This window comes from Penicillium macrosclerotiorum, assembly GCF_028827735.1.
Source record: "Penicillium macrosclerotiorum strain IBT 26536 chromosome Unknown utg000003l_segment0_segment0, whole genome shotgun sequence".
In the NCBI taxonomy this organism is placed as follows: Eukaryota; Fungi; Ascomycota; class Eurotiomycetes; order Eurotiales; family Aspergillaceae; genus Penicillium; species Penicillium macrosclerotiorum.
Genome location: NW_026643083.1, coordinates 6,046,107 through 6,070,115, shown reverse-complemented (window position 1 = coordinate 6,070,115; position 24,009 = coordinate 6,046,107). Strand labels below are relative to the sequence as shown.

General features: G+C 45.5%; 11 protein-coding genes across 11 annotated transcripts; 5 read left to right on the top strand and 6 right to left on the bottom strand.

Annotated features, from left to right (window-relative positions):
- Nucleotides 1–1,065: 1,065 nt before the first annotated feature.
- On the top strand, nucleotides 1,066–2,428 carry N7462_005091 (uncharacterized protein; the record flags this gene model as incomplete). The annotated part of the gene is made up of 8 exons (XM_057076816.1): nucleotides 1,066–1,165; nucleotides 1,221–1,269; nucleotides 1,333–1,398; nucleotides 1,453–1,610; nucleotides 1,667–1,839; nucleotides 1,898–2,004; nucleotides 2,058–2,149; nucleotides 2,244–2,428. 8 exons carry the CDS (start codon nucleotides 1,066–1,068, stop codon nucleotides 2,426–2,428), a joined length of 930 nt encoding a protein of 309 aa, XP_056936321.1.
- A 1,212-nt stretch (nucleotides 2,429–3,640) lies between these two features.
- On the bottom strand, nucleotides 3,641–4,904 carry N7462_005090 (alpha/beta hydrolase; the record flags this gene model as incomplete). The annotated part of the gene is made up of 3 exons (XM_057076815.1): nucleotides 3,641–3,803; nucleotides 3,860–4,628; nucleotides 4,751–4,904. The coding sequence occupies 3 exons, from the start codon at nucleotides 4,902–4,904 to the stop codon at nucleotides 3,641–3,643; spliced, it is 1,086 nt and encodes a 361-aa protein (XP_056936320.1).
- A 329-nt stretch (nucleotides 4,905–5,233) lies between these two features.
- On the top strand, nucleotides 5,234–6,138 carry N7462_005089 (SDR family NAD(P)-dependent oxidoreductase; the record flags this gene model as incomplete). The annotated part of the gene is made up of 2 exons (XM_057076814.1): nucleotides 5,234–5,854; nucleotides 5,905–6,138. 2 exons carry the CDS (start codon nucleotides 5,234–5,236, stop codon nucleotides 6,136–6,138), a joined length of 855 nt encoding a protein of 284 aa, XP_056936319.1.
- A 94-nt stretch (nucleotides 6,139–6,232) lies between these two features.
- On the bottom strand, nucleotides 6,233–7,661 carry N7462_005088 (zinc-binding dehydrogenase; the record flags this gene model as incomplete). Its single annotated transcript, XM_057076813.1, has 7 exons — nucleotides 6,233–6,504; nucleotides 6,563–6,916; nucleotides 6,973–7,147; nucleotides 7,216–7,281; nucleotides 7,347–7,414; nucleotides 7,471–7,540; nucleotides 7,596–7,661. The coding sequence occupies 7 exons, from the start codon at nucleotides 7,659–7,661 to the stop codon at nucleotides 6,233–6,235; spliced, it is 1,071 nt and encodes a 356-aa protein (XP_056936318.1).
- Nucleotides 7,662–8,658: 997 nt separating this feature from the next.
- On the top strand, nucleotides 8,659–9,326 carry N7462_005087 (LURP-one-related/scramblase family protein; the record flags this gene model as incomplete). Its single annotated transcript, XM_057076812.1, has 2 exons — nucleotides 8,659–8,989; nucleotides 9,058–9,326. 2 exons carry the CDS (start codon nucleotides 8,659–8,661, stop codon nucleotides 9,324–9,326), a joined length of 600 nt encoding a protein of 199 aa, XP_056936317.1.
- A 275-nt stretch (nucleotides 9,327–9,601) lies between these two features.
- On the bottom strand, nucleotides 9,602–11,713 carry N7462_005086 (glycoside hydrolase family 32 protein; the record flags this gene model as incomplete). Its single annotated transcript, XM_057076811.1, has 4 exons — nucleotides 9,602–10,459; nucleotides 10,520–11,340; nucleotides 11,398–11,479; nucleotides 11,549–11,713. 4 exons carry the CDS (start codon nucleotides 11,711–11,713, stop codon nucleotides 9,602–9,604), a joined length of 1,926 nt encoding a protein of 641 aa, XP_056936316.1.
- Nucleotides 11,714–12,285: 572 nt separating this feature from the next.
- Nucleotides 12,286–14,293, bottom strand: N7462_005085 (flavin-containing monooxygenase; the record flags this gene model as incomplete). The annotated part of the gene is made up of 3 exons (XM_057076810.1): nucleotides 12,286–12,869; nucleotides 12,927–13,155; nucleotides 13,235–14,293. The coding sequence occupies 3 exons, from the start codon at nucleotides 14,291–14,293 to the stop codon at nucleotides 12,286–12,288; spliced, it is 1,872 nt and encodes a 623-aa protein (XP_056936315.1).
- A 722-nt stretch (nucleotides 14,294–15,015) lies between these two features.
- Nucleotides 15,016–17,217, top strand: N7462_005084 (Zn(II)2Cys6 transcription factor; the record flags this gene model as incomplete). Its single annotated transcript, XM_057076809.1, has 3 exons — nucleotides 15,016–15,105; nucleotides 15,159–15,238; nucleotides 15,318–17,217. The coding sequence occupies 3 exons, from the start codon at nucleotides 15,016–15,018 to the stop codon at nucleotides 17,215–17,217; spliced, it is 2,070 nt and encodes a 689-aa protein (XP_056936314.1).
- A 194-nt stretch (nucleotides 17,218–17,411) lies between these two features.
- N7462_005083 (flavin-containing monooxygenase) lies at nucleotides 17,412–19,055 on the bottom strand (the record flags this gene model as incomplete). The annotated part of the gene is made up of 1 exon (XM_057076808.1): nucleotides 17,412–19,055. The coding sequence occupies one exon, from the start codon at nucleotides 19,053–19,055 to the stop codon at nucleotides 17,412–17,414; it is 1,644 nt and encodes a 547-aa protein (XP_056936313.1).
- Nucleotides 19,056–19,688: 633 nt separating this feature from the next.
- N7462_005082 (MBL fold metallo-hydrolase) lies at nucleotides 19,689–20,898 on the bottom strand (the record flags this gene model as incomplete). Its single annotated transcript, XM_057076807.1, has 3 exons — nucleotides 19,689–20,322; nucleotides 20,352–20,492; nucleotides 20,552–20,898. The coding sequence occupies 3 exons, from the start codon at nucleotides 20,896–20,898 to the stop codon at nucleotides 19,689–19,691; spliced, it is 1,122 nt and encodes a 373-aa protein (XP_056936312.1).
- A 619-nt stretch (nucleotides 20,899–21,517) lies between these two features.
- N7462_005081 (uncharacterized protein) lies at nucleotides 21,518–23,272 on the top strand (the record flags this gene model as incomplete). The annotated part of the gene is made up of 5 exons (XM_057076806.1): nucleotides 21,518–21,787; nucleotides 21,847–22,125; nucleotides 22,181–22,221; nucleotides 22,274–22,992; nucleotides 23,034–23,272. Coding segments are annotated over 5 exons (1,548 nt in total), but the record flags the coding sequence as incomplete, so codon positions are not given.
- Between the last annotated feature and the right edge of the window lie 737 nt (nucleotides 23,273–24,009).

Below are 24,009 nucleotides of genomic sequence, written 5' to 3'. Positions count from 1 at the left end.
ATTCGGATATACGACCAGACGCCCCGGGTTCTTTCACTGACTCGCCGCAATTACCATTGTATTTGAAGCTCCGTTTTAGTCGAACAGCCCCAGGCCTAGACAATGAATTATATGAAGTAAAGGACAATGCACGAAAGGATATTCCATTATTCTAGGCTGATATAAAGGTTTTCATATTCTTAGGTGCCGGATGGTATTCTTTCAAACGAAAGCCTTTTTATTCTCGGCAATGAAAATTCTATCCTTTGCTCCCTAGGTTGTTTCGGACACAACCCATGGTACTATTAATTGCCATAATTACCGAAAGAAAATTGAGCCCATATTTCCGTGACTGTTTATAACAGCTAGATTGAATATTCGACTTACATGCAAATTCCTCGCCGCAGCCCTCGAATTGATCTGTTCGGATTTTGCGCATCCTAGTATATCTGTTCTATCTGGGTGTTTTTATTTCCGGCGTTCTTAAACGAGGAAACATAAATATTGAATATCCTCCATCGAGATTATATTAATTTCTGCGCATCTCCGGCTTAAAGCTGCTGCTATAGAGAAGTCGAAAAATCTCATGGTCATTAGTTCTACGGCAAAACCTACTGCTCTTTTATAAGCTAGTCAACCATGGAAATATTTGAGTGTAACGAGACTCTATCTGGATATCACCAGATGTGGCTATTCATTGACGCGTGATGATATGGAAGACATTTTCAAGTATGAGTACCAAACTTGCCGCATTTGAAATTGCCTCGTCCAAGATATAAGTTATCTTAAGGATGAGTCACGATTCAGCAGGAATACATAACTCATCCTTATTTGCAAGTTAGTCAAAAGTTTGATTGGAAGGTCGGCTTCATGTTGTTCTCAGTTAAACCGGCTTACTATATTAGGATAGCCGACATAGTCGTCTCCTCTCGGCTAAAACGCGGGGAAGAACGCGGGGTGACAGTGGAGATAAAGATAAGGTTTTCGCTGAAGTACATGAAATGTATCACTTCTGCATTGATTACAAATTTCTCTATCGAATTCAAAACGGCCATTTTGGAGAAATAGCATTGAATTATCGCCAGCATGCCTCAGCTGCCACGTTATGAATATACTGGTCCGGTGGACTGCACGGTTCCACCCAAAAAAAGGATATTAAAGGGCAAGAGTGTTATTGTGACCGGTGGTATGTTAAAATACTACTCTGGTTAAGAAAAGAAAACTTCTGACTACGGGCAAAGGTGCAAATGGCATGGGAGAGACAATCGCGCGCGCATTCGCCGCAGAAGGGTACACTTGATCACATCAGTGGTTTTGCTCTTTTGGCTGATAGAGCATTTGTCTCAAATTCAGGGCTTTTGTAACAATCGCAGACATGGATGAAACTAGAGGAAGCAAAATTGCGGAGGAACTGAGCCCGTTCGTTCGCCCCGTTCCTGACAATTGTGGTCGATGGTTACTAAGAATGGATAGGAATGCCCAATTTGTGAGATGCAATATCACGTCCTGGGAAGATCAGGTATCAATGTTTGAAGCCGCAATTTCAAATTCTCCCCATCACAGCTGTGATATTGTGATTGCAAACGCCGGTATCAGTCGTGCACATGGCGATGATTTATGGCCGCTCGATGGTGCAGATATCAGCCTTTTTTGATACCACCAGGTCTACGACTAACTTTTTAAATAGACCCATATTCTCCTCCAGTGAAGCCAGAGCTCAATATTGTGAATGTAAATCTGATTGGAACGATGTACACCTGGAAGTTGGCTGTTCACTACTTTCGCAAGCAGCCCGACACCGAAGATCGAGATCGTTGCTTTATAATTACAGGCAGTATGGTGGCTTGGATTGACTCCCCTGTGAGTAAAATAAAGCACACCAGAAGATGATCAAAAGATTCTTAGCTTTTAAATACAGGCAAACTGGCAGTACACGAGCAGTAAGTATGGGCTTCGTGGCCTGATGCGAACTGCGAGGCGCAACTCCCATGAACAGGGTATTCGAATCAACTATGTTGCTCCATGGTACAAACAGCTCGTAAAAGGGGTATATGGCTCTGGAACTGATTTAGTCCTAGTTATATCAAGAGTGCCATTCGCTCGGCTGAATACGAAGCACAGCTAATCTCCAAGGGTGTTGAGTTTGCGCCTCAAGATGACGTCGCTAAATGTATGATGAGGCTAGCGACCGATCGAACAATCAATGGTAAAACGGCAAAATCGTATGGTGTGGCCTTTGAATAGAATATTGCTAACTCTTTTAGGGCACTCTCTTATGGTTACACCACAGTCGGTCGCAAAAGAAGGGTTCATGGATGTAGGCATGGATGACCATATTGAGGATGGGTATTTTCAACGTACCCAGGAAGTTCAGCTTAGAATAATTGAGGATAAATGGGAGCCCGGATGGGGCAAAGGAAGGACCCCAGAGGGTGCTCAAAAGAACTGATTCATGTTACAAGTCAGCGATGGCTAGAATTGTCAGGAAGTGAACCTTTTGAATAGGCACGAAACACAGAGTTTTCATTACGGTCCATCATCAAGTGAATAAATGATCAATTATCTTCCCAAAGCAGTAAATTTGTTTCACCTCTCTCAAAATATTCATCCTTTAGAGAATTTGCTAGATCCTAGAGCTTCATAATGATACTCTGTTCTGTCCGTCTTATGGAGCTATATCAACTGCGGCGCAACTCTGACGGGTTTACTCCGTGAAACAACGCCAAACTATGTCCGAGGGCGCTTTTGGTTATCTACACGTCCTATTGTCACCCATATTCCTGCGATATATGTGGAAATCACAGATGGGAACAGATCCCCATGTAAACGACTCATTGAGCTGTCTTGAAAACACACCGGCATGGGCATGATCAACCAATAGCCGCTTTTTATGTTTCCTAAGTTCTGCGCGAAAACTTCGTACTCAAAGCTCTCCAATTTGTCATTATCATTCATGAGAGCTCACGGGAGAGCCTTTGAGCGACGGCCACAATTCGAGAAATTTGACATGCATGCATCGTCCTGGAGCCCTTGTTCCATATTTTTCCATTGGTTATTTGATATTTTCCAGTCGAGTATGCAAAGTGCTCAAAAATACAGAACTTCGATATGATGAGATCTTATTGTCGATGGCTGAGGAAGTCCAGTCACTGTTCAACCGTATCGACGTCATATGTTCCTTCGTTTAAAATTCAGCAGTGGAGGTCAGTTCATTCACAATTTGCATATCAGCACCCTCATCGGCTGAAGATCAAATATCGTGCGGCGATGTTTCCCAGTCGCATTTCAAGGGGGTTGAAGATTTGGAAGAAACGTTTGGTGCTTCACTACAGTAATCTGAAGAGTACCTGGTTTCGGCGATGTTTATCATGGGCAATGCCGACACGGATACTTTCTACCTGACAGCCCGGGCAAGAACAGTAAATCTTGCAGTTACAAATGGCAGACTTGGAGCCATGACCCAATTTCAAGATGATTGGCTTCTTCGGTCTTTTCCAGGACTGTCCCATCAGGAGCATCCATTGATTGGAACATTCATGGTATTCTTCCAAAACCATGTGTCCGTATTTCGCTAAGATGATTAAGTATAAATCAGAGTATAAAATGCATGTACTCTCAATCTTCGTTATTCTTTTTATTTAAAAATCACTGAGTGGATTATCTAATCTGAATTGATTTCGAAGGGTTCTGGGGACGGATTGCTCAACGCCCAGGAAATGCCGTCACTCATGACTTGGTCCCATTTTTTACTGGCGGACAATTTGTCACCGTATCGCCTGAAACCGTGGGGTACGCCGCGGAAAACATGGACGTTGGTTGGAACACTAAGAGAATACAATCGGCGTAGGTACATATGATTGGATGATAGGATTTGACTCACCCGTTCTCACTGAGCAATTTTCCGTAGAAGAGACCCTCATCACGCAGGGGATCATTGCCCGCAATGCCAAATGTAGTCGGCGGAAGCTCTTTGACTTCGCTTGCAGTTGCGTTGCCCGGATTCATACGAAGATCACGGCCAGCATCCGGGACTTCATCGAGCCCTAGCAGTGACATGAACAGCTGGATTCGAGATATTGGCAGGATAGGTGCTTCAGCACACTGCACTAAGCTCGACACCTCCGGACTACTAAGTAGGTCCTGGCGCGGTGCATAATATTGCATCTGCACAACACATGGAATCATCAGAACCTGGCCTCTGATCCTGGGACATGCGGCAAGTTGCTTATTATCGCCATGGATCTGAGCCAGTGTCAATGAAGCCGTCAGCTGGGCGCCGGCAGAAATTCCGCCAACCACAACCTGGTCCGCAAGACCACCGATCTCGCCAATGTGTTCATGGAGCCAGATAAAGGCATCTTCGACATCATCCCATGCAGTTGGATAGCGATATTCTGGAGTGTGGCGGTAATTGACGTTGAATACAACGACGGGGCTGCCCTTCTCCACGCGAGAAGCCACAATCCGGGCACAGATTGCGTCTTCGGAGGACAGCGTTCCAAACAGATAACCTCCCCCATGGAGATGAACATATACAGGCAGTTTTTCGGAGGAAGGAATGCCAGAAGGGCGGTAACTACGTGCTTCAAGTGATTCTCCGTCACGGGTTGTGATACTCAAATCCTGTGTTTTGATTTCGGATGCTAGGCCTATTTCACGCAACTGTTAGTTCGAGTTTTGAATAGAGAGCAATGGAGAGAAGATCCACCAAACGCGATCTGGGACATATCGCGAGACAAACCATTGGCACTGACATTTTCTATCTACGTACATTGGCCGATCATCGCTTTCGCCGCCAGCTCCTCGCGGCCCTGGTTGACTGTTCGCTTCAATTCCTCGACGGAAAGTTTGGGCGGGGTCGGGATAGTGGGCTCTAGGGCGACCCAGTCATCGCTTGGGCCGGTGAATTCAGAGAAATCGGCCATTTTATCAGGGATCTATGAGATGTTTAGGACAAAATACACAGAGAATGGAGCAGACAAGAGAGTGGTCGAAGTTGTTTGTGGTGGATGTGAGGAGGACAAATTGAACACAAATTCAACTACAACAATCTCCCCTCGCGCTCACCTCGACACCCTCGGCTCGGCTATCACCTTCTGGGGTACCCCGCATACCTGGCCGAGATGACAACTTCGGCTTTCACGGTGATGGGACTGATGAGGGAATCCACAAGCCACTTATATGTCGTATTTTAAGCGAAACCATGCGGGTTTACTTGCAATCCAACTCCTCGGTGGTTGAAGTTTAATCAACCATGGATCCCGGCATATCGGCACACCCACCATCCCGCTCACTACATGGAAAAGTCGCCATTGTAACGGGTGCAGGTTGTTTGGACGATGGAATTGGCAATGGACGGGCAATTGCAATTCTATTGGCAGATGACGGTTGTGACGTTATTTGCGTGGATCTCAATCTGATCTGGGCAAACAAGACCGTCAATATGATTACATCCAAATCTGGACGAGGGCGTGCTCTTGCTTTCCAAGCAGACGTTACCTCAGAAGCGAGCTGTGAATCTATAGTTCAATTTGCAGTGGGAAACTTTGGTCGTATCGATATTTTGGTGAACAACGTTGGCGTTGGTGGCGCACCAGGAACAGCCGTCGAAGTGGATATGGCACAGTGGGCGAAAAGCATGGAAATCAATGTTTCCAGCATGGTGCAGATGAGCAAATACGCCATCCCAGTCATGACACGCAACAGCGGCGAGATCAAAGGCAGTATTGTGAATATGGGCAGTGTGGCCGGTCTCAAAGGGGGCACGCCACATTTACTTTATCCAACAGCAAAGGGGGCTGTTGTCAATCTGACTCGTGCCATGGCGGCCCATCATGCTACGGATGGGATTAGGGTCAACTGCGTGTGTCCTGGAGTGAGTTCTTGCGGTCTATCATTATGGAATCAAAGCTAACTAAACAACAGATGCTTTATACGCCTATGATGTATGGGAAGGGGATGAGCGAAGAGGCAAGAGAGGCTCGCCGTAAGCGAAGTCTTCTCGGTACTGAAGGAACCGGCTGGGATTGCGCTGGGGCAGTGGTGTTTCTCGCAGGCCCCCATGCCCGATGGATGACGGGAGTGATACTTCCAGTTGATGCAGGGACAACTGCAGCTGTCGGAATTGGAATGACAAAGAGTGCAAGTGTAAATGGATAAAATATTATTATGATCGCGCATGATGCTAAACTAAGAACATTTCGTCAAATTATGGAAAGAAGCTATCCACGACATCCTAGAGAGCAGCGCTTCTCTATAGAACCAAGTCGGACACTAATGCCACTCTGTCCTTCACCTTGCCATCTCCCAAATCTTTCAGAACCTTTGGAAAATCTCGAAGTCTTCCTATTTCCACCTGCGGTTGAATGACTCTCTTCGCAATCAGGTCCAGCACCTCCACCAGATCGCGGTATTGTCCACCGTAAGTGAAAATGATACTCAGTCTCTTCCGGATTCCCGTCTTCATGTCAAGTTCATTTGTACGGTCCAAAGTTCCAACGCAAAGTATCTTTCCTCCTGGTCGCACTATCTGGCATTAGCTCGGCCGTTCTAAATCTCTTCAAAGCCAACGAAACGGGCTTACCGATATTTTGCGCATCTTGAAATGTTTGATGCTTTCCAACAAAATCTAATACCGTATCGATTTTGCCTTCGAGCCTTTTATCTTTCAAAAATTCTTGAATGGGTTTTCCAGCGGGGACAATGTCTTCCTGTGGAACCCCTAATTCAAGTGCCGCGTCCAGCTTTTCTTGTCGTAGATCGGATACGATTACTCTGGCACCAATAGCTCGGACTATCTGAAGTGCATTGAATCCAAGACCACCAAGCCCGAAAAGAAAGGTTGTTTCCTCTTTTTTGACCTCGGCACGACGAGTGATTCCATGGTAAGCAGTGGTGACAGCATCTGTAGCAACAGCAGCCACCGCAGGGGAGATTCCTGCGTTGAACTTAAGTCACTGATTTCATCTTCTTTGATCATCAACGACGATTTACCTTCTGGTAATGGGATAGCCGCTCGAATATTCACAGTGACATATTCGGCATAAAATCCGTCTTGTCCTATACCGTGTCTTGTGCCCTGTGAACAAAGCTGTGGAAGATCTCTCGAGCACTCGGAGCAATCATCTAAACCACATCCCGGAACCGCCAAAAGTGCTATACGACTTCCCTGAACATAGTGAATTAGCTTCATGAAATTCCTGAGGGACAGCTGATATGGATAAGGCCTTCTCTCACCAATCTGAAACAAGGATCTTTCACATCGTCTCCAATTTCAATGATTTCACCACATCCTTCATGTCCCTGGAAAATGAACATCAGTCGACTTAGTACCGAGGTATGTATGGAATATCCATCTCGTTTCTCACCAATATATATTTTTCATTGAAGTTCGGTCGGTCTTCGACTTCTAGTAGTGGCTGGTCGCTGTGGCAGACTATTGATGACAACATGTTATGCATTTGGATTTGAGATTTCAGAGATGCTACATACCCCCCGAGGCCAGCAGCTTGACCAGAAAGCCGTCTGCCGGTGTTGGTGGCACAAGTACCTCTTCCCAAACCTGCAAGAATTGATTTCAGTGGTTACTACCGTAATCATTTCATGAATCAACTTACTGGCTCAGTATTCCCTTTATGTTTCCTCCAAGCGTGCATCTTGATTGGGCGGGCGAGATCTTCCATTTTTACGCATTTATCTCATTCAAATCATTAGTCGCAAGCAAAAGGAGCTAGAAATGAGCGTTTGAGGTGGAGAATCAGGGTGAGGAAGATGTGATAATAGCTTGAGTATTTTCTAATCCAATAAAAGGAGCAGGTCTCTCATGTCAAAAAAATGAATGAAAACGTAAGTACATCTATCATGAAACTTCTTTTAAGTTGATTTGCCTCCTCACGCTAGCACCAAAAAAGGACAACCGATACCACGGCTGCCCCGCATAGAGCAGTACCCGAGCATCACAAAAAGGACATAACCAACCCTACGAAAGCTGTGGCCACTTCCTTACTACGAATAAATAAGTTTTATGTAGTCATAATTTATTGGACGAAAAATCTCTTTGATGAAATGCTTTTATATTCATAGGTCGCCGCTATTCTTTTAAAGCTATCTCGCGAGGCTTCTCGCGAGGCTCACTTACTAAATGTTGGCGGGAATTCAGAGACTGAGATCAAGTCAAAAAGAGAACACAGTCCCGAAAGCTTAGAAGTCGAATCTAGAACTGCCAGCCAGCCCCCCTCCCCGCGCCGGAAGGCCTTTTGGCTAAAAGTTTTGTCTCAAGAGTATGCTGCTATTACAGACAACCAAAACCGACATACCCCAGATCCGTGCGTTGTCAATCTCCGACTTTTGGGCAACTGTATATAGGGAATGTGGGGGCTATTTCGATGACCATTTGGCAATAAACGGCATTAGTATCTCACTAAACTTCACAATAAATATATCTGTGCTAAAATTATTCCAGCCTTCCCAATCGCACTGACTTCCCGAAACAGACTTCGCGCGTAAGATGACATGTCCAGAATGATGACGATCAGCCTGTACGGTGTATCACGTGATGCGATCGCCTATCTGGAAGAGCTTCAGCCTCGTACAGCCCCGCGTTCTTTCAGAATCTTTGTTAAATACTAACTAGTCAGTCTTTTAATTCCGAGGAAGCTTCATCTTAATCCATTCATCATTATGGATATCGCGGGCCATCATTCCCTCGACCCTGTCCCCAAACCCATCGCCCTTTTCCCTCGATTTATATCAAACCAGACCCAGGCATTAATATTGAAAGAGAAAGTTCTCTCTATTTCGGGTGACAGCTTCGATATCAAATTAGACAATGGGCAGCTTCTTTTGAAAGTAGCTGGAGCTTGGGTGTCACTTTCTGATCGCAAGAAGGTCGAGGACGCCAATGGCAATCACCTGTTTGACATCACCAAGGAGCATTTGCATATCCATACGACCTATGCGATCAAAGACCCCAATCAGAACAAAATTGCCGAGGTGAAGAATAGCCACTCACGTATGTCTAGTGTTCTCTCCCTCTGATTTTACGAGTTCCGTAATCCGAAGCTTTACTGACTGCATCAGTTATCGGCTCCAAGGCGACTGCCACTTTCAATGATAGCAACGGCAATGCTGTGACTCTTTTCATGAAAGGAAGCATGATGGATCATAGTGCCGAAATTATCGATGAGAGCAATAACCAACCAGTGGCCCGAATTGACCGGAAGTTGCTTAGCGGTCGTGATTTTCTATTTGGCCAGCAGTCCTATGCCGTCATCGTGGCACCTGGCGTTGATGCGGCATTGATCGCCGCCTTATGCATCTGCTTTGATGAGAAAAATAATGAAAAATAACTCGATGTGCATTGAACTGCATCAGGTCATGTGAGATGGTAATACCATGTTCTAGAGAGAAGGCTTTCGTCAAATTTGGAGAAAGAATCTCGAATACCGAAGATTAACTGAGTGGATTGCTTTTTCTGGTTCTATAATAACTGTTGTTTATTGAACTTCTCCAAAAGGGGGCTCTTGAGAAAGAATTGGGTGTCCGTATATAGACCTCAAGAACTGTTCCGCTTATGGCCCTCTCACCACCATGTTTTGGAATACCATATTATGAAATCTGTATCTTAATTACCAGTCCACCAAGTATAGTTCCCTGTTTCAGCCGGTGTATCAAAAACGAGCAGAGAACTGCTATTTTGGGGCCTATCTGGCCAGACATTGAGTAAACCATCCCAAATTTCGACTCTTGAATATTCAACATGGGCATCAGGGCCCGTGAATAAAGCAATGCCGTTGCTATCCTCTCTACTGGGATAGATTCGACTGGTAAGTGCGAAACGATCGTTGACATATACCTCGATTAAAGATCCATCGACGAAAATGTCCATCTGAATCTCTTCCATACTCGGTTTGTCGCTCGCACTCCAGATTTTATGGGGTTTGAAATACCCAATATGAGATGAATTTGCGAACATACTGATCAGGGAAGAGTGTGTGCGGTCGACAACTATGCTGTTTTCCGAAGGATCAAAATAAACGTTTGTGTACTCCTCGCCATCAGGGGAAGCACAAATCGTAACTCCCGTCATGCCTGTCATGTGTTTGATGCTCACTGAGAACTGGTAGGATTTTGTGAGATTTCTTGGCAACACAATCTGGTCTGTATTACACTTCTTTTGACCACATGCATACTTTGTATGCTTTGCGCTGCGTCGAAGACCCTTGACAACATCTGCGGCTGGGCGAACACCAAGGGTGCTCGCAGTCCAGGAGCCATTAGGATTTTGCACATAGCGAGAATTTCCGAGGACCGTGCGTGTAGAATCGTGGATGACGTTTGCAGTCTCCTTGATAAATATTTCTCGAGGCAATGAAAATGCTCCTTGGAAACCCTGCTGGGTAATACCAAAGTCATTCATGTCTTCCTGTGCCCAACCCCATTGGATACGGCGGTTGTTTTTGGTGTCATTGAACGAGGAAATCTGTAACGTTGATTTCAGCCACTTTTTGATCACTGTGATTGGAAATAAATTGATTCTTACGGCATACAGAAGACCCCAATCACTCGCACCGCCAGAAACAGGTTGGAAGGCTATACTTCCATTCTTGCGGACGGACAGAATTCCTTCGTTCCACAAAGACCATTTCTGTTGATGGAAGCTCACATTACCTCCTTCAGCGCCCATAGTCACAAAGTAACGGTCGCCTATAGAGAAGAAATTGGAAAGCTCAAAATTAAAACCGTAGGAGCCGGTCTCCTTCAGCGAGCCTAAGGAACTGTTTTTTTCTGGCTCCCATAGAGCTCCCATGAAAGTCCAATTGGTAAGATCCGAGGCTGGAGCAGTATAAAAGGGGATTCGAGGGCCAACTTCCCGAATGCCAGAGCCAAACACAGCATACCAATGAGGTTCTGTCTTTTTGAGAAGCATATCCATCTCTTTCCACGGAAAGAAGGATGGATCTCGCCAGCCCGTTATATTCCAATTTCCAGGCGGGTCAGACAAGATAGGGTTATTCTCATAGTGACTCCATGAAATTCCTCCATCGGTCGAGTATGCTAGCGCTTGACTCTCAGTTCCAGGGAAATAGGGTGTATTCCATGCAGTTGGCAACTGTGAAGCGCCTGTGTAAAAAGCCAGAATTGTTCCATCAATTCCACCGGAAAGATTGACCGGTTGACCGCTACCAGAAAATATTGCTAAATGGTTGTATAAAGATGGCCTGTGTTGGCTGGTCAAGTTGGTAGTACCAATCGATTGTGCTTCCAAGTCTTTCCAGGCAGGCACGCCATTATCGAGGAAATGGTCGACATCGGTCCATTCTATGAGATCGGGGGACGTGGCGTGTCCCCAGGATACATTTCCTGCATGGAATTTTGTCAATATTTTGTTATATCCTCAAGTGGGAAAAGAAAACATACCCCAGCTAACATGATTTGGATGGAACTGGTAGTGCAAGTGGTAGAGACCCCGTGCAGGATCATACATAGGAGCACAAGGATCCTGATCAATAGTCAAATTCTACGCCTGTGATTGAAAAGTTTAGTTTATTGTCTTCACGCCGGTACATACATTCATCCATCCTGCTGGGGCCAGGAAATGAGACGTCGGTCGCCAACGTGTAAACAGGCTGTTATTTCCCAGTTTTTCTATCATTTCCACTGTAAGAGTTTCGCTTCGTGCCTGGGAAATACAGGCACCAAGTGCCACGCCAAATACAAAAGTTTTGAACTTCATGGTTGTGATCAACTTTGCTTAAAGGGATTTGAAAACTGGCTTGTCTTATGGGAATTCATGAAATCTCCTCATATTAATAGCTGGGAGGCAATGACCTCTTCGCGGCTATTAATCGCCGTATCTTCGGCCCTTGCGCTATTAGGATGAAGCCATAACTGCCAATAACTTCATGAAATTGCCTCTCACTTTCCTGCCAAGAATCATATGTCCCCCCTGCCGGATATATGGGTTGTCCCCGCGGTGCTCGTTGTTTCGCATGCTCCAACCTATTCGGCATCCAATCAGAATCACCCAGGCTCTCCGAAGTTTCTCCCGTAAACCACCACAAATTCGCCGACTATGAAGATCATCAGTTCAACGAATTTCAACCAGGTCATTAGTGAATAATTCGACGTAAGTAGCTCCATACATTGTTACCCCCGAGTATGCCCCGAAGATGGAAATCTGCTTAGTTACAATATTTCTAAAAGTATATCTTATGGCTCAATAGGTGACAGACGTATTTCCGTGGGGTATCGTTTGAAGGAGAATATGCGGTGACATCAGTAACATAGAAAGTGTTGCGACACAATCTAAGAAAGCGCGGAAGGAGCTTTATCTGCAACTTCTACGTAAAAAGAAAGATCGTTTCCTTCCTCCATCTCATACTCTGTGAATCCATTCCCCATAAATCTGAACATATTGGGACTGTTATGCTCAATCTCAAAGTCCTCCGGACGAAGATCACTAATCATTCGCTGAAAGAGTATCGCACTGCCACCGAATAATGCCGTGACACGGCCGTCGACTCGGTTGCGCTTATACCAGCTTTTACAGCCGCCTGTCCATACCAAAGTCTTGTGCACTTCATCTCCATATTTGACAAATGCCTCCTCGGCAGAACGCTTTGGAACAACATACTTGATATCCTCAGTCGCGATCTTCTTAATCCATTTGACGAAGTAGTCTCCTGTCCAATTGAGCGATTCCACTAGAGATCCATGTCCACCCAGACAATTGGGACCCATCATGATAAAATAATTCGGAAACTTGGATGTTGCGACAGAGATGTAGGACTCAGGCTCATCGGCCCATTTTTCAGCAAGATTCACTCCATCTTGGCCCACTATCGGGTAATGAGGGCGATGAGACACATCAAATCCTGTTGCACAGATGACTAGACTTTATGAGCACACCACACAATATAGGCCTAGGATATTCCAAAGTCACATACCGACATCGCACTCGAAGATATTTCCGTCTGCGGTGTGTACCGCACTTTCTGTAATCTTCGTTATAGGACTGTTGCTCAGCTTGCAATTGGGGTTCGCAAAAGCTTCCAAATAACCAGGGCCTGGGGTTACCCGACGACATCCAACTTCCCATTTTGGAATCAGCTTCTCGCAAAGATCTGGGTTGTACTTCAACTTTTCTGCCATTTGTTGCGCCCCAAACTTGCAAGCCTCTTCGTTGTTTTCGCCTTTGATAAACTTTAATGTTCGTCAGATCGTGCTCAGTATTTCGCATTGAATCAACACTTACCAAGCGGAAAGCTTTATTGGTTCGAGAGATAATGCCTTTTCGATACTCTTTATGCTCTTCTGGATCCTGAAACCGTTGCCTTTCTTCTTCTGAATATGCGGGATTAGCATCCTCGACATCTCTCCCTAGATGTTTGGATGGTGGGACACGATAATACACCCATGCTGGGCTGCGCATGAAATTGACCACCTCAGTTCCGGGTAACTTGGCCATCTGCGGCGTGATTTGAATTCCAGATGACCCATTTCCTATAACCGCAATGCGCTTATTGGAGTAGTCATAGCTATGATCCCAGTGTGCAGAGTGAGTGATGTGACCCTTGAAATCATGGAGGCCAGGAATGTCAGGCCACGAATGGTGACTATACTTGCATATTAGCCGGACAGGACTGAACGTGAGGAGAATCAAAAGAGAGAAATACACGAGAACACCCTGCGCAGATATCAACAGGTCACAATACTCAACGCGCTGATTTCCTTCCTTCTCAACAATCAACCTCCAACGTCCGGAATCCTCCTCCCAATATGCGCCCACCACCTTCGTATTCAGTTCAAGATCCCTATCAAGATTCCATTTCTGGACCGTATGCTTGATATAGTCTTGAATCTCACCAGCGCTGGAGTAAAATCGACTCCAGTTTGGATTTGGGTCAAATGGGAATGCGTAAATGTGGCTGGGGACATCACACTGACACCCTGGGTACGTGTTGATCAGCCAAGTGCCACCAACATCGCCCCTTGCCTCGTAAATGGTGTGCTGCACAAATTCTTGAAGTTCAGGATGACGATGCTGGATTTTATGAGCCATCAAAAGACCTGAGAATCCAGCCCCAATAGTCACAACTCGTAATTTGCGTGGCTTATAGGCATAATCCGTGTTGAGTGGAATGGAACAATCCTTTGGTACCTGGTCTCCATTGATCTCGGTTTCAAGAGTCGCAGCCATTTTGGCTTGGTACAACGAGTGAATTCCGTTAGTCTTTGATGTCCCATTTAACTCAATCACACCTGGGGCTCCCGGAACTGCGCCATCAATAGGCTCTAAAACAGGGGCGGTCATTTTGGCGATGCGAGAGAAATATGTGCCAGAATGCTTTCTGGGATCTAGGATGAGAGAAGAAGAGGTTGAACCATCGAATCAGGCAACTTCACGCTTTATAACTAGCTGTACAGAGATCAACAAGAGTTCATATCAAGCTTTCGAGAAAATAATCCCAGTGTCCATTTCGGCTCGCGGCATAGCATCAGTCACAAAATATGACCAGATTTGCCCATATCACGCCGTCTCTACCGATAGCCGAAACTTGATCTCTCAAAACAATACAACACTAATAAGCAGCTAGATCAAGTAGCGGCTGCTTGTCATACCGGCTTCGTACAGCCGGTAATCTACCGATAGCGTGAGAGCATATTGAGTCAACTGTCACCACTGGACTTATCGGCTGGATTTGATGCCAAATCAGGGGGTTTGACAATGTTCTCACAATAATGAATATAGTGCGTTATTTTATACATGTTTTTTTCCCTTCAAACTAGCTGGTGTAGAATGATAAGGAAGACACCCCGGGTGCAAGGCATAGGGGTGGGTGGGGTACTCTGTAGAGTAGGCTAAATAGCCGATGGGTTTTGCGGAGAAGCCAAGGGTTCCCCGCATTATGCCAGCTGAACGCATTAGATGCATTTCACGCGGTATTCTTGATCGCGCTCTTTCTGTCAAGATCCAAGTAGAAAAGCCTTCCCTGCTGAGATCACCCGAACTAACCTGCAGGTCCTGCATTAAAAATGGCAGCACCTCTCTGGCTCCAGTTCACGGGGCAACAGCCGAAGAGAAAGCGAGCGGAGCTCGCTTGCATAGCATGTCACAGCAAGAAGGTATGTTTGTCAGTCATCTACTCTGGCTTTGACCAAAATTGTAACAGCACTAGATTCGCTGCGACCTACAATCCCGAGGGGGCCAGGGATATAAAAATTGCACAAAATGTGCAGCTACTGGTAAAGACTGCCGGTATGACAGCTCTCTTTTTTAATCCAACCATCAACAACTTTTGACAGCTCCCAATTTATTCATTAACTTTGATGTATAGAACGCGGCCATCTCGTCGAGGTCGACCTTCAGTAGCCACCGCGCCTGCCTTGACACCCCCCGATAGCAACTCCAGTGGTCGAACTGGCTCTTCATACCAGAGTCTATCGAGAAAGGATAGCACCCAAATACCGAATGTGACCTCTCAGGATGACTGCAACACTACCCGCCACAATACAACTTTTAGTGATGATAATGACCAGCTGGGATTCTCAGGGAATATCCTTCAAGGGGTGTCCCTTGCGACTGTACAAAGTGAGGTCACTGGGAACAGTGGGCTTGACGGGTGGTCACCAATCAGCCATGGTGTTTCTAAAACATTGAGTTGCGAAAATCAGAACAGAAACATTCCCACAGTATCCAACGATTCACCTGCTACTCAGCGAACAGAGGATCATTCAGAACATAATGACAGCTATCCAGTCGGCCATGTCTTCCTTCCGGAACTGCAAACAAATGCAAGAGACCAGGAACGTCTTCTCGCTGAAAGACTTCCAGACGTCCCCAGCCTTCCTAATCCAGATCTGCAACAGAGCTTTGCAGAAACATATTTTGAGTATTGTCATCCTTGGTGTCCTGTTCTAGATCGAAGTATCATCTTTGATGAACTATCACGATCACCTTTACTAGTTAACGCACTAGCAGTAGTTGGCAGTCATATTCAACCGCCAATGATTCTACATGATGGCCCAGCCGTATACTATGATCGAGCACGGAAAAGTTTCTACAACGACGAGGAATCAGACGTTATGACATCTCTAAAAGCCATCTCACTGTTCTATTGGTGGAGTCCACGCCCACCAACAATCCTCCACCGACACTCGTCCTGGTGGTGGACATCAGTAGTTATTCGGCATTGCCAACAGCTTGGTATTTATCGAGAGCCCGCTCTCGAACATCCACTTCGGCAACAGATCGACCTCAGCTTGCGCCGTCGCATCTGGTGGACGGCTTTTGCTCGGGAACGCCTAACTGCCCTTTGCCAAAGCAAACCATGCGTTATCGACCCCGATGACTGCACACTCTCCGAGCCAACGCTAGAAGATTTTCCTAATCCGCAAGATAAAGAAGGGGGAGAGATTTTTATATATTGGGTACGTCTATGTGCAATCATAGGCAAGGTTGCCAAATATCTTGCCCGTACAAACGACTCTGCATCGTTCCTATTTCCTGCGAGCCTAGCCCGTGAACTCGTACACTGGGTACAATCGCTCCCATCGCATCTTCAACTACCAATCAATTTGGACCGGACAACCCGTTTCAATAGAAATGTCCATCAACTCCACCTACCTTACCTCGCTGTGATTATTATCATCCATCTCAAACGATCTTCCTCTACACAACCGCTTCCACAAGTCTACCCGCCCGCAATATTGGCAGCTACCTGTACGGCCCGTTTGATGCGAGATATTTTGTCTCGAGGAGACACGAGGTTTCTCATGGCCATTACAGGTTGGTATTGTGGTACAGCATTTATTGCCCTGTTACAGGCGCTCCGAATCGAAAGCTTAGCAAAGTTTGCCAATGAAGACCTTGATATTCTTACTTTAGCGGTTGATCAGCTACGAAAAATGTGGCCCACTGCTGGAGTCTTCTACTCAGGATTCGAACGTATACGTCCAAGCGCAGGCAACTCTGACCTGGAAGATGTGGATCGTCCTTCGGGCCCCGAACTAGGAGTTGGTGACGGAACTGGGTACATGGAAATGTCGGACGGCATCGATTGGACTGCTTATTTTCCATTTGCCACTCCTGAAACAAGTGAAGTTGCTAGTCGACTCCTGGTACCGCCTACAGAAGAGCTGTTTTTCGATAACGATATTTTCACCAATACTATGCTTCAGTTTCAGGACCTATTTGAGCCATGCGACACCCTATCGGAAGTCAATCTCTTTATGTAATATCCCCAGGCACTGGGATCAATGAACCAGCTTCATCAGACAGTAATTACTTGTAAATTACATACTATTATTTCCAACGGAGAAAATCAAATACCGCCTTTGTTCATATAATGCTTCTATAATACGCTCTGAACACTGGATTCATCTGAGTAGTACCACTGTTTGATTGGCTGTTCAAGCTCTGAATAATCGAATTATAGTCTGGACAACTTCAGGTCATTATACTCCCTTGAAACCACACCCTCGGCAAGCTTTCGATAACCCGGTGCTGGACCCTGATATCTTGCAATAATGCGTTTTTGTTTATGCGCCAAGTTTTTGTTGACTCCGGTCATCCATGAATCAACGTCATTGGCCAAAAGGCCCTCGGCACAATTGTGCACATGCTCAGTCCAGTCGAGGACATTTTGTCGTGTTGTTTCCGCAAATGTGATACCATTATCGCGACAGTATTCGATAAAACGCGACACCCAGCCGACCGCATATTCGACACTCCGCGGTATATTTCCAAACATCTGATGAGGCCCCATTACCATCATCATATTTGGAAAGCTTTCAACAAATAAACCGAGGAATGTCCGTGGACCATCTGCCCATCTATCAGACAATTTAACCCCTCCTGTACCTCTGAAATCGATAGCTGTGAAAGATCCAGTAACGGCATCAAATCCTGTGGCGTAGATGATAATGTCAAAATCAAAGGACTCGTCTCGGGTACGGATTCCAGTTTCCGTGATGCTTTCAATTGGATTTGCCTTGACATCCACGAGTCGTACGTTCGGCTGGTTATAAGCCTCGAAGTAGCCGGACTCCAGGGGCACTCTCTTGGTACCAAATCCGTGGCACTTTGGGATAAGGATTTCGGCGGTAACAGGGTCATGAACACGCTGGCGAATTTTATTTGCCACAAAGTCGCTGAATAGATCGTTCGCCTCTTTATTCGTATTGATGTTGCCAAAGTTTCCGAGCCACTTAGCAAAGCCTCGCTTTTCATAAAGTTCCTCCCAGAACTGCTCCCTCTCTTCAGGACTGACTTCGAGTGTGTTACGCGTATCAGAGACATGCATGAAACAGGACCATGTTTCCGAGCACTTTCGAAAGATTTCTGGGTATTGAGAACGAATTTCCTCCATCTCTTCTGCGCTAATAGGTCCATTTCGCAGAGGTAAACTCCAGTTAGGAGTTCGCTGGAACACTGTGAGATGGCCAACCTTTTTGGCAATCTCTTGGATGGTTTGGATTCCTGTCGCACCGGTACCGATCACGGCTACTCTTTTGTTGGTGAAATCGACTGGCTCCCGCGGCCATCGTGCAGTGTGGCACGCTTCCCCTCTAAAATTTGCGACTCCTGGGATATTGGGCATGGTATAATTATTCAAGATGCCGATGCAGGTGACCAAAAATCGCGATGTATACTGACGGCCACAATTGTCTGTGACGCGCCATGAATTTGTGTCATCTTGAAAATGTGCAGACGTGACTCGAGTGTCGAATTGCATGTCCCGACGGAGATCGAATTTGTCGCAAACAAACTCGCAATACCGTAGTGTTTCTGGCTGCGATGCAAAGTGCTCTGACCAGTTCCACTCATTCAGGAGCTCTTGTGAGAAGGAGAAGTTGTACGAATAGCTTTCTGAGTCGAATCGTGCACCTGGGTAACGGTTCCAGTACCATGTTCCCCCCACTCCTCCACCAGCCTCTAAGACTTTTGTCCTTAGGCCTAACTGATGCATCCGATACAGACTGTATATTCCAGAGAGACCGGCGCCGATAATCAAAACATCGTAGTCGAGGCCTTCATTCTTCTGGCTAAAGCTAGGTTCCTCGACACTGCCCATCTTAATGTGTGGACCTTGATGAGTCTCTTGATGTAATGAAGAAAGAATGACAGAAGCAGGGTTATTAGTTCTAAGTGTTTGGAAACACTCTCAAATCTCTCTTCAGTTTGAAAATCTTCCATGGTCGTGTTTATCAGCAATCTGTCCTAAGCTCATTGTTGCACATTTCTCTTGGTGATCATGCCGTACAGCCGAATCTCGCATAAATTGGCGGGTCTAGGGAACGCCACCTCCACAGCCGGTATGCACTTGTATGAAGCCGAGAGGGCCAATTGTACCGAGCCATGTAATTTTAAGTGTTCTCGGAGATTATCCGTTACCCTTACCGATTGGTTAGAGCGGATGGACGTACGTATGTGTACCCCAAATCGCTACTTCCTTTTTCCTGATGCGAGATATTAGCGCTCTTATCTGTCAAGGTTTATTCGGTAATTTATAATTGATGAAATGTGACCCATATCTGGCTTCTATGAGTCTTAATATTGGAAAACAAAGAATACTTTTGATATGATTATGTGGTTGTTAAAAATGCTTGAAATGACGCTTAAGCATACCCTTTAACACAACACTGTATACAGCTAATCTTTGAAACAGAATTATAGTTTTCGGTTTGTTTTATGGCTCATGTAGAGCTCATAGTACCCCTTTCGTTTTCCAGTAGGACTCGGCATCCCGTAAGAACCGCCATTTGAGATCTTTCCCCCACCCCCTCGCCTTCCATTCATTGAGACTCAGAGGGAATTGGTCGACCACGTCTCTTACAGTTGCATCGTGTGCTATAATGACGAATATATTATCCTGGCAATCTGCTTCCTGCAATTTTCCTATCGTTTCAATGATTTGAGGAATGTCATGGCCAAATTTCGGAGTGAAAAGCGGGTCATTCACACCTCTACCCCGCGATCGTTGTAACTCCTCAAATGCCCCACCGGGACAAAAGGAGGCATTACTATCTGGATTGCAGGGGTGAGGATGGATAGACTCAGGAACTGGCAAATATTGAGAGGGACGAAATATGCCACCATAGTGACAAACATCACCTCCTAATAGGATAAATGTGTCAGGGCTTGTTGTTGTTCGGGCAAGGCCGCATAGATGGCCAATGGCGTGGCCTGGACTATCGAGAAGATAAAATGATCCATCTTCAAAGTAATCATACGCTCGGAAACGTCCTATCTTTAGACATTGCGATTCTTCAAAAGAGATTTCTCTCAGGACTCTTCCTCTGCGATTGAAATTCCGTTTCAGTCCTAGGAGAAGGGTGTATCTTCAAGAATTCTCGAATGAAAAACTTACTCATAATCAGATTCTTTGAAAGGTGCTTCTGGGTTTGCGGGTGCACCTGGAAGCATAGCGTCTTTAAATCCAGGGCCAACTACTAGATCCGTTGTAGATGGGAAGGTTGATGGATCGCCAATGTGATCCCAGTGCCAATGACTTTGGATATCTAGTCAGCATGATGTAGAGCCTGAGCCGGAGAAAGGATTTTGCTGTACCTCCAAATTACTGCCTCCACGACGGCGCCATCTATCCCAGCCTCTTTGAGAACATCAATGACATTCTTTGATACTTGGATGTCGTATTTTGTTGTTGGGATATATTCTGCAATCTTCGGTGCGTAATTCTCATAGTCTTTACGAATGCCAAGGTCGAAGACAAGTTTTCTGCCTGTATGGTGTTCCAGAAGAAAAGAGAAGGAAGGATTGCTTGGATGTGTATCCATTCCGGGGACAGGAGGAGCCATGAATCTATGTAACTGCGCGGGCCCAAAGTTGACAGTATTGATGAGCTTGACGGTGATTTCTCCCCCTGGAGGGACGTTGAACAGTGGTGACTCAACCATCTTCGAAGTCCTATGCCTATCATTCGAGAAGGAGTGAGTTTTTTTTGTCATTCAACTATTTGAATTGCGATCCAAACTAAGGACAGAATTCAGCCCCTCAATGCCCCCCTTTTTTCACTTGGCGCCTCTGTTATAAGTTGTTTCGCTTGATACCGGCAATGTTACGGCACTCCACGTACTATGATTTGACTTTCGGCACTTCGACTATACGCCCACCATATTTCTTCGGTTATTGTCGACACTTTCAAGATTCTTCTCATATATTGTATGCAGATATCTATCATTTTTACCGTGAGAACCGGGAGATATCGTAATATCCTAACACATGGGCATGATCCCCACCCCCGGATTGGCGGTTCCAAAATTCCGGGGTAAAGTTCCGGGGTAAAATGGGTCGGCATGTGTTCCACATACATTCCGCATACAAGCCGAAGTGAGTAGCAAGCTTGAAATACACTCGGCTTTGAGGTTATGAAGTGAATCTCGACCTTTCTGGGCAAAGTACTGTCTGCCGAGATCTTTCTTCTGTTTAATGTCCCAGAGGAAAAGTTCTTCCGCTTCTCCTTGATTTTTCTACCTCTTGCGGTTCTTGCCTTGGCTACATGATCAGCCTGCCAAAATGTCGAGCTCTGAAAAGGTACACGATGATTTCATCTCAGATGGTGTGAAAAGCTCCAACTCGAACTTACCGGAAGTTGAGAAAGCCAAGACTCTCGATACTGTTCACAATGATGAAGCAATCAAGGTACTGGCCAACTATAATGGAGATGAGACATGGACGGATGAGGAGGAAAAAAAGCTTGTTCGTCGAGTTGACTGGCGCTTGATGCCTATTTTATGCGTGACCTATGGGTTACAGTATTATGATAAAGCGATGTTCTCACAAGCAGTATGGTATCCAACACAAAAATGCAGAGCGCAAGGCAGTTTTATGTTGACCTTTTCTAGGCACTTTTCGGCCTTCGGTCGGATTTGGAACTAGATATTGGAAATCGCTATTCTTTCTCTGCCGCGATCCTCTATCTGGGGTTCATTGTTGGGACATATCCTGCGGTGATGCTGGCCCAGAGATTCCCAATTGAGCGCGTTGCCTCGATCATCATTACACTCTGGGGCACCTGCTTGATTTTGACTCCAGTTTGCTTCAACTATCAGGCATTATATACCCAGAGATTTTTTTTGGGCATGCTGGAGAGTGGTATAAGCCCCATGTTTATGCTTATTGTGGTATGTGAGAATATGAAGCTTGAGTCATTGTTACCCTCTAACTTCGAAAACACAGGGTGGCTGGTACAAAAAGAATGAGCAAGCGCTACGTATGGGGTAGGCTACCCCGGTATCTTTCCTTTCTTATCGCTGTCTGACCTTTTCATAGAATATGGTACAGCTGTACCGGCTATGTCTCCATCTTCTCCCCCTTAATAAACTACGGCCTTGGCCACATTACTGGCTCGCTATCGCCATGGAAGTACATGTATCTTGTTGCAGGAGCCGTCACCATTATATGGGGGATTGTTCTAGTCTTTCTTCTTCCCTCAGATCCAATTCGCGCTCGTGGTTTTAGCGAGCGTCAACGGTATATTGCTGTCGCTCGTTTGCGAATGAACAACTCTGGCGTGCGCAATACGCACTACAAGAAGGGTCAAGTGTACGAACTTCTTGGAGATCTCAAATTCTGGCTTATCTTTCTCACTGCTTTCCTGAGCATGATCGCTAATGGGCCCATTTCCACTTTCATCCCTATCATTATTAACTCCTTTGGATTCAACACTCTCAATTCCCTGCTGCTGGTCATGCCGCAGGGTTTCCTCGGCGGAACATATCAGCTCGTTGGACCATATCTAGCGTATCGCTATTCTGAGAAAGGCATTCGCTCCTGGATTGTCTTCACGGCACAGATGATAACAACCCTGGCTGCCATAATGCTTGTTGCTTTGCCTCTTGATGCAACAGGCGGCTTGCTCTTCGCATGCTACATTCTTCCTGCTATCGGAGGCGGATACGCAGTTCTCATGGGACTACAGATAGCCAACATTGCTGGTTACACAAAGCGTTCGATTGCTTCATCCGGTCTATATATTGGGTATTGTCTTGGTGAGTATTTGAACCATTTTATACTTAGCATAGCTGTAAAGAAATGGATTCTCATCAGGAAAAAAATCCAGGAAACTTCACGGGCCCGCTGGTGTATGAAGAGAATGATGCACCTCGATATGTACCGGGCTTTATTACTGTAGTCGTGACATCATTCGCAGCGGGGATCACGGTCTTGATCTACAGATTTGTCTGCGTGTGGGAGAATCGGAAGCGCGACGAATCAGGAATATCCGAGGGGTATGAGCATGCATATCAAGATGACATGACTGATAAGACGGTATGTCTAAGCCACCATACGAAAATCAGAGCTTGTTGAAGTAGACTAATTTCTCCTGCTTCCAGAATCCGCAATTTAGGTATATTCTATAATTTAGGACTTGTATATGCCAGTTTATTAGCATCGAGTGGCCATTCACACTCTTTGACATTTTCCAAATAGTCGGTAAATGTATTTGATATCGCATAATCATTCAGAATTTCCATTGCCTCGTTACCAGTTTTCGTTGGCCATGTGTGATTGAGCAGACCAATGATATCAAATAAATTCTTCACAAAGCTCTTCAAATGGTCGTTTTCTTCTTTCGGGCTCGCAATGTCGTAATATAAAGCATTGGAATTGAGTAAGGAGAACTTACATTGGCAGAACAAAGGCTTTTAATCAAACATGCTCAGTCCCATACCACCTATTACTTGATGATCGTGTATCGAAGCGTTAATATCACTGTATAGAGATACCCCTTATGAATGTCGCTCGTATGAAACTCACACATACGCTTACATAGTGCTAAGATAAGCTCGCTTCATTGTGCCAAATCAGTAGTAGTGATGATGCAGGGATGGCATTGTGGTGAGAGAGGACATAAGAAGGAAATTACATCATCTACATGCGCGTATGACTATTATGAGTGTGTTCTTATCGCTCGTTTCCAGTAGGCAGAATTTCAACAGAGGTCCTTTTACTGAGATACAAAATCTATGTATACTTTACTACGTAATTTTTCAAAGCACATGCTT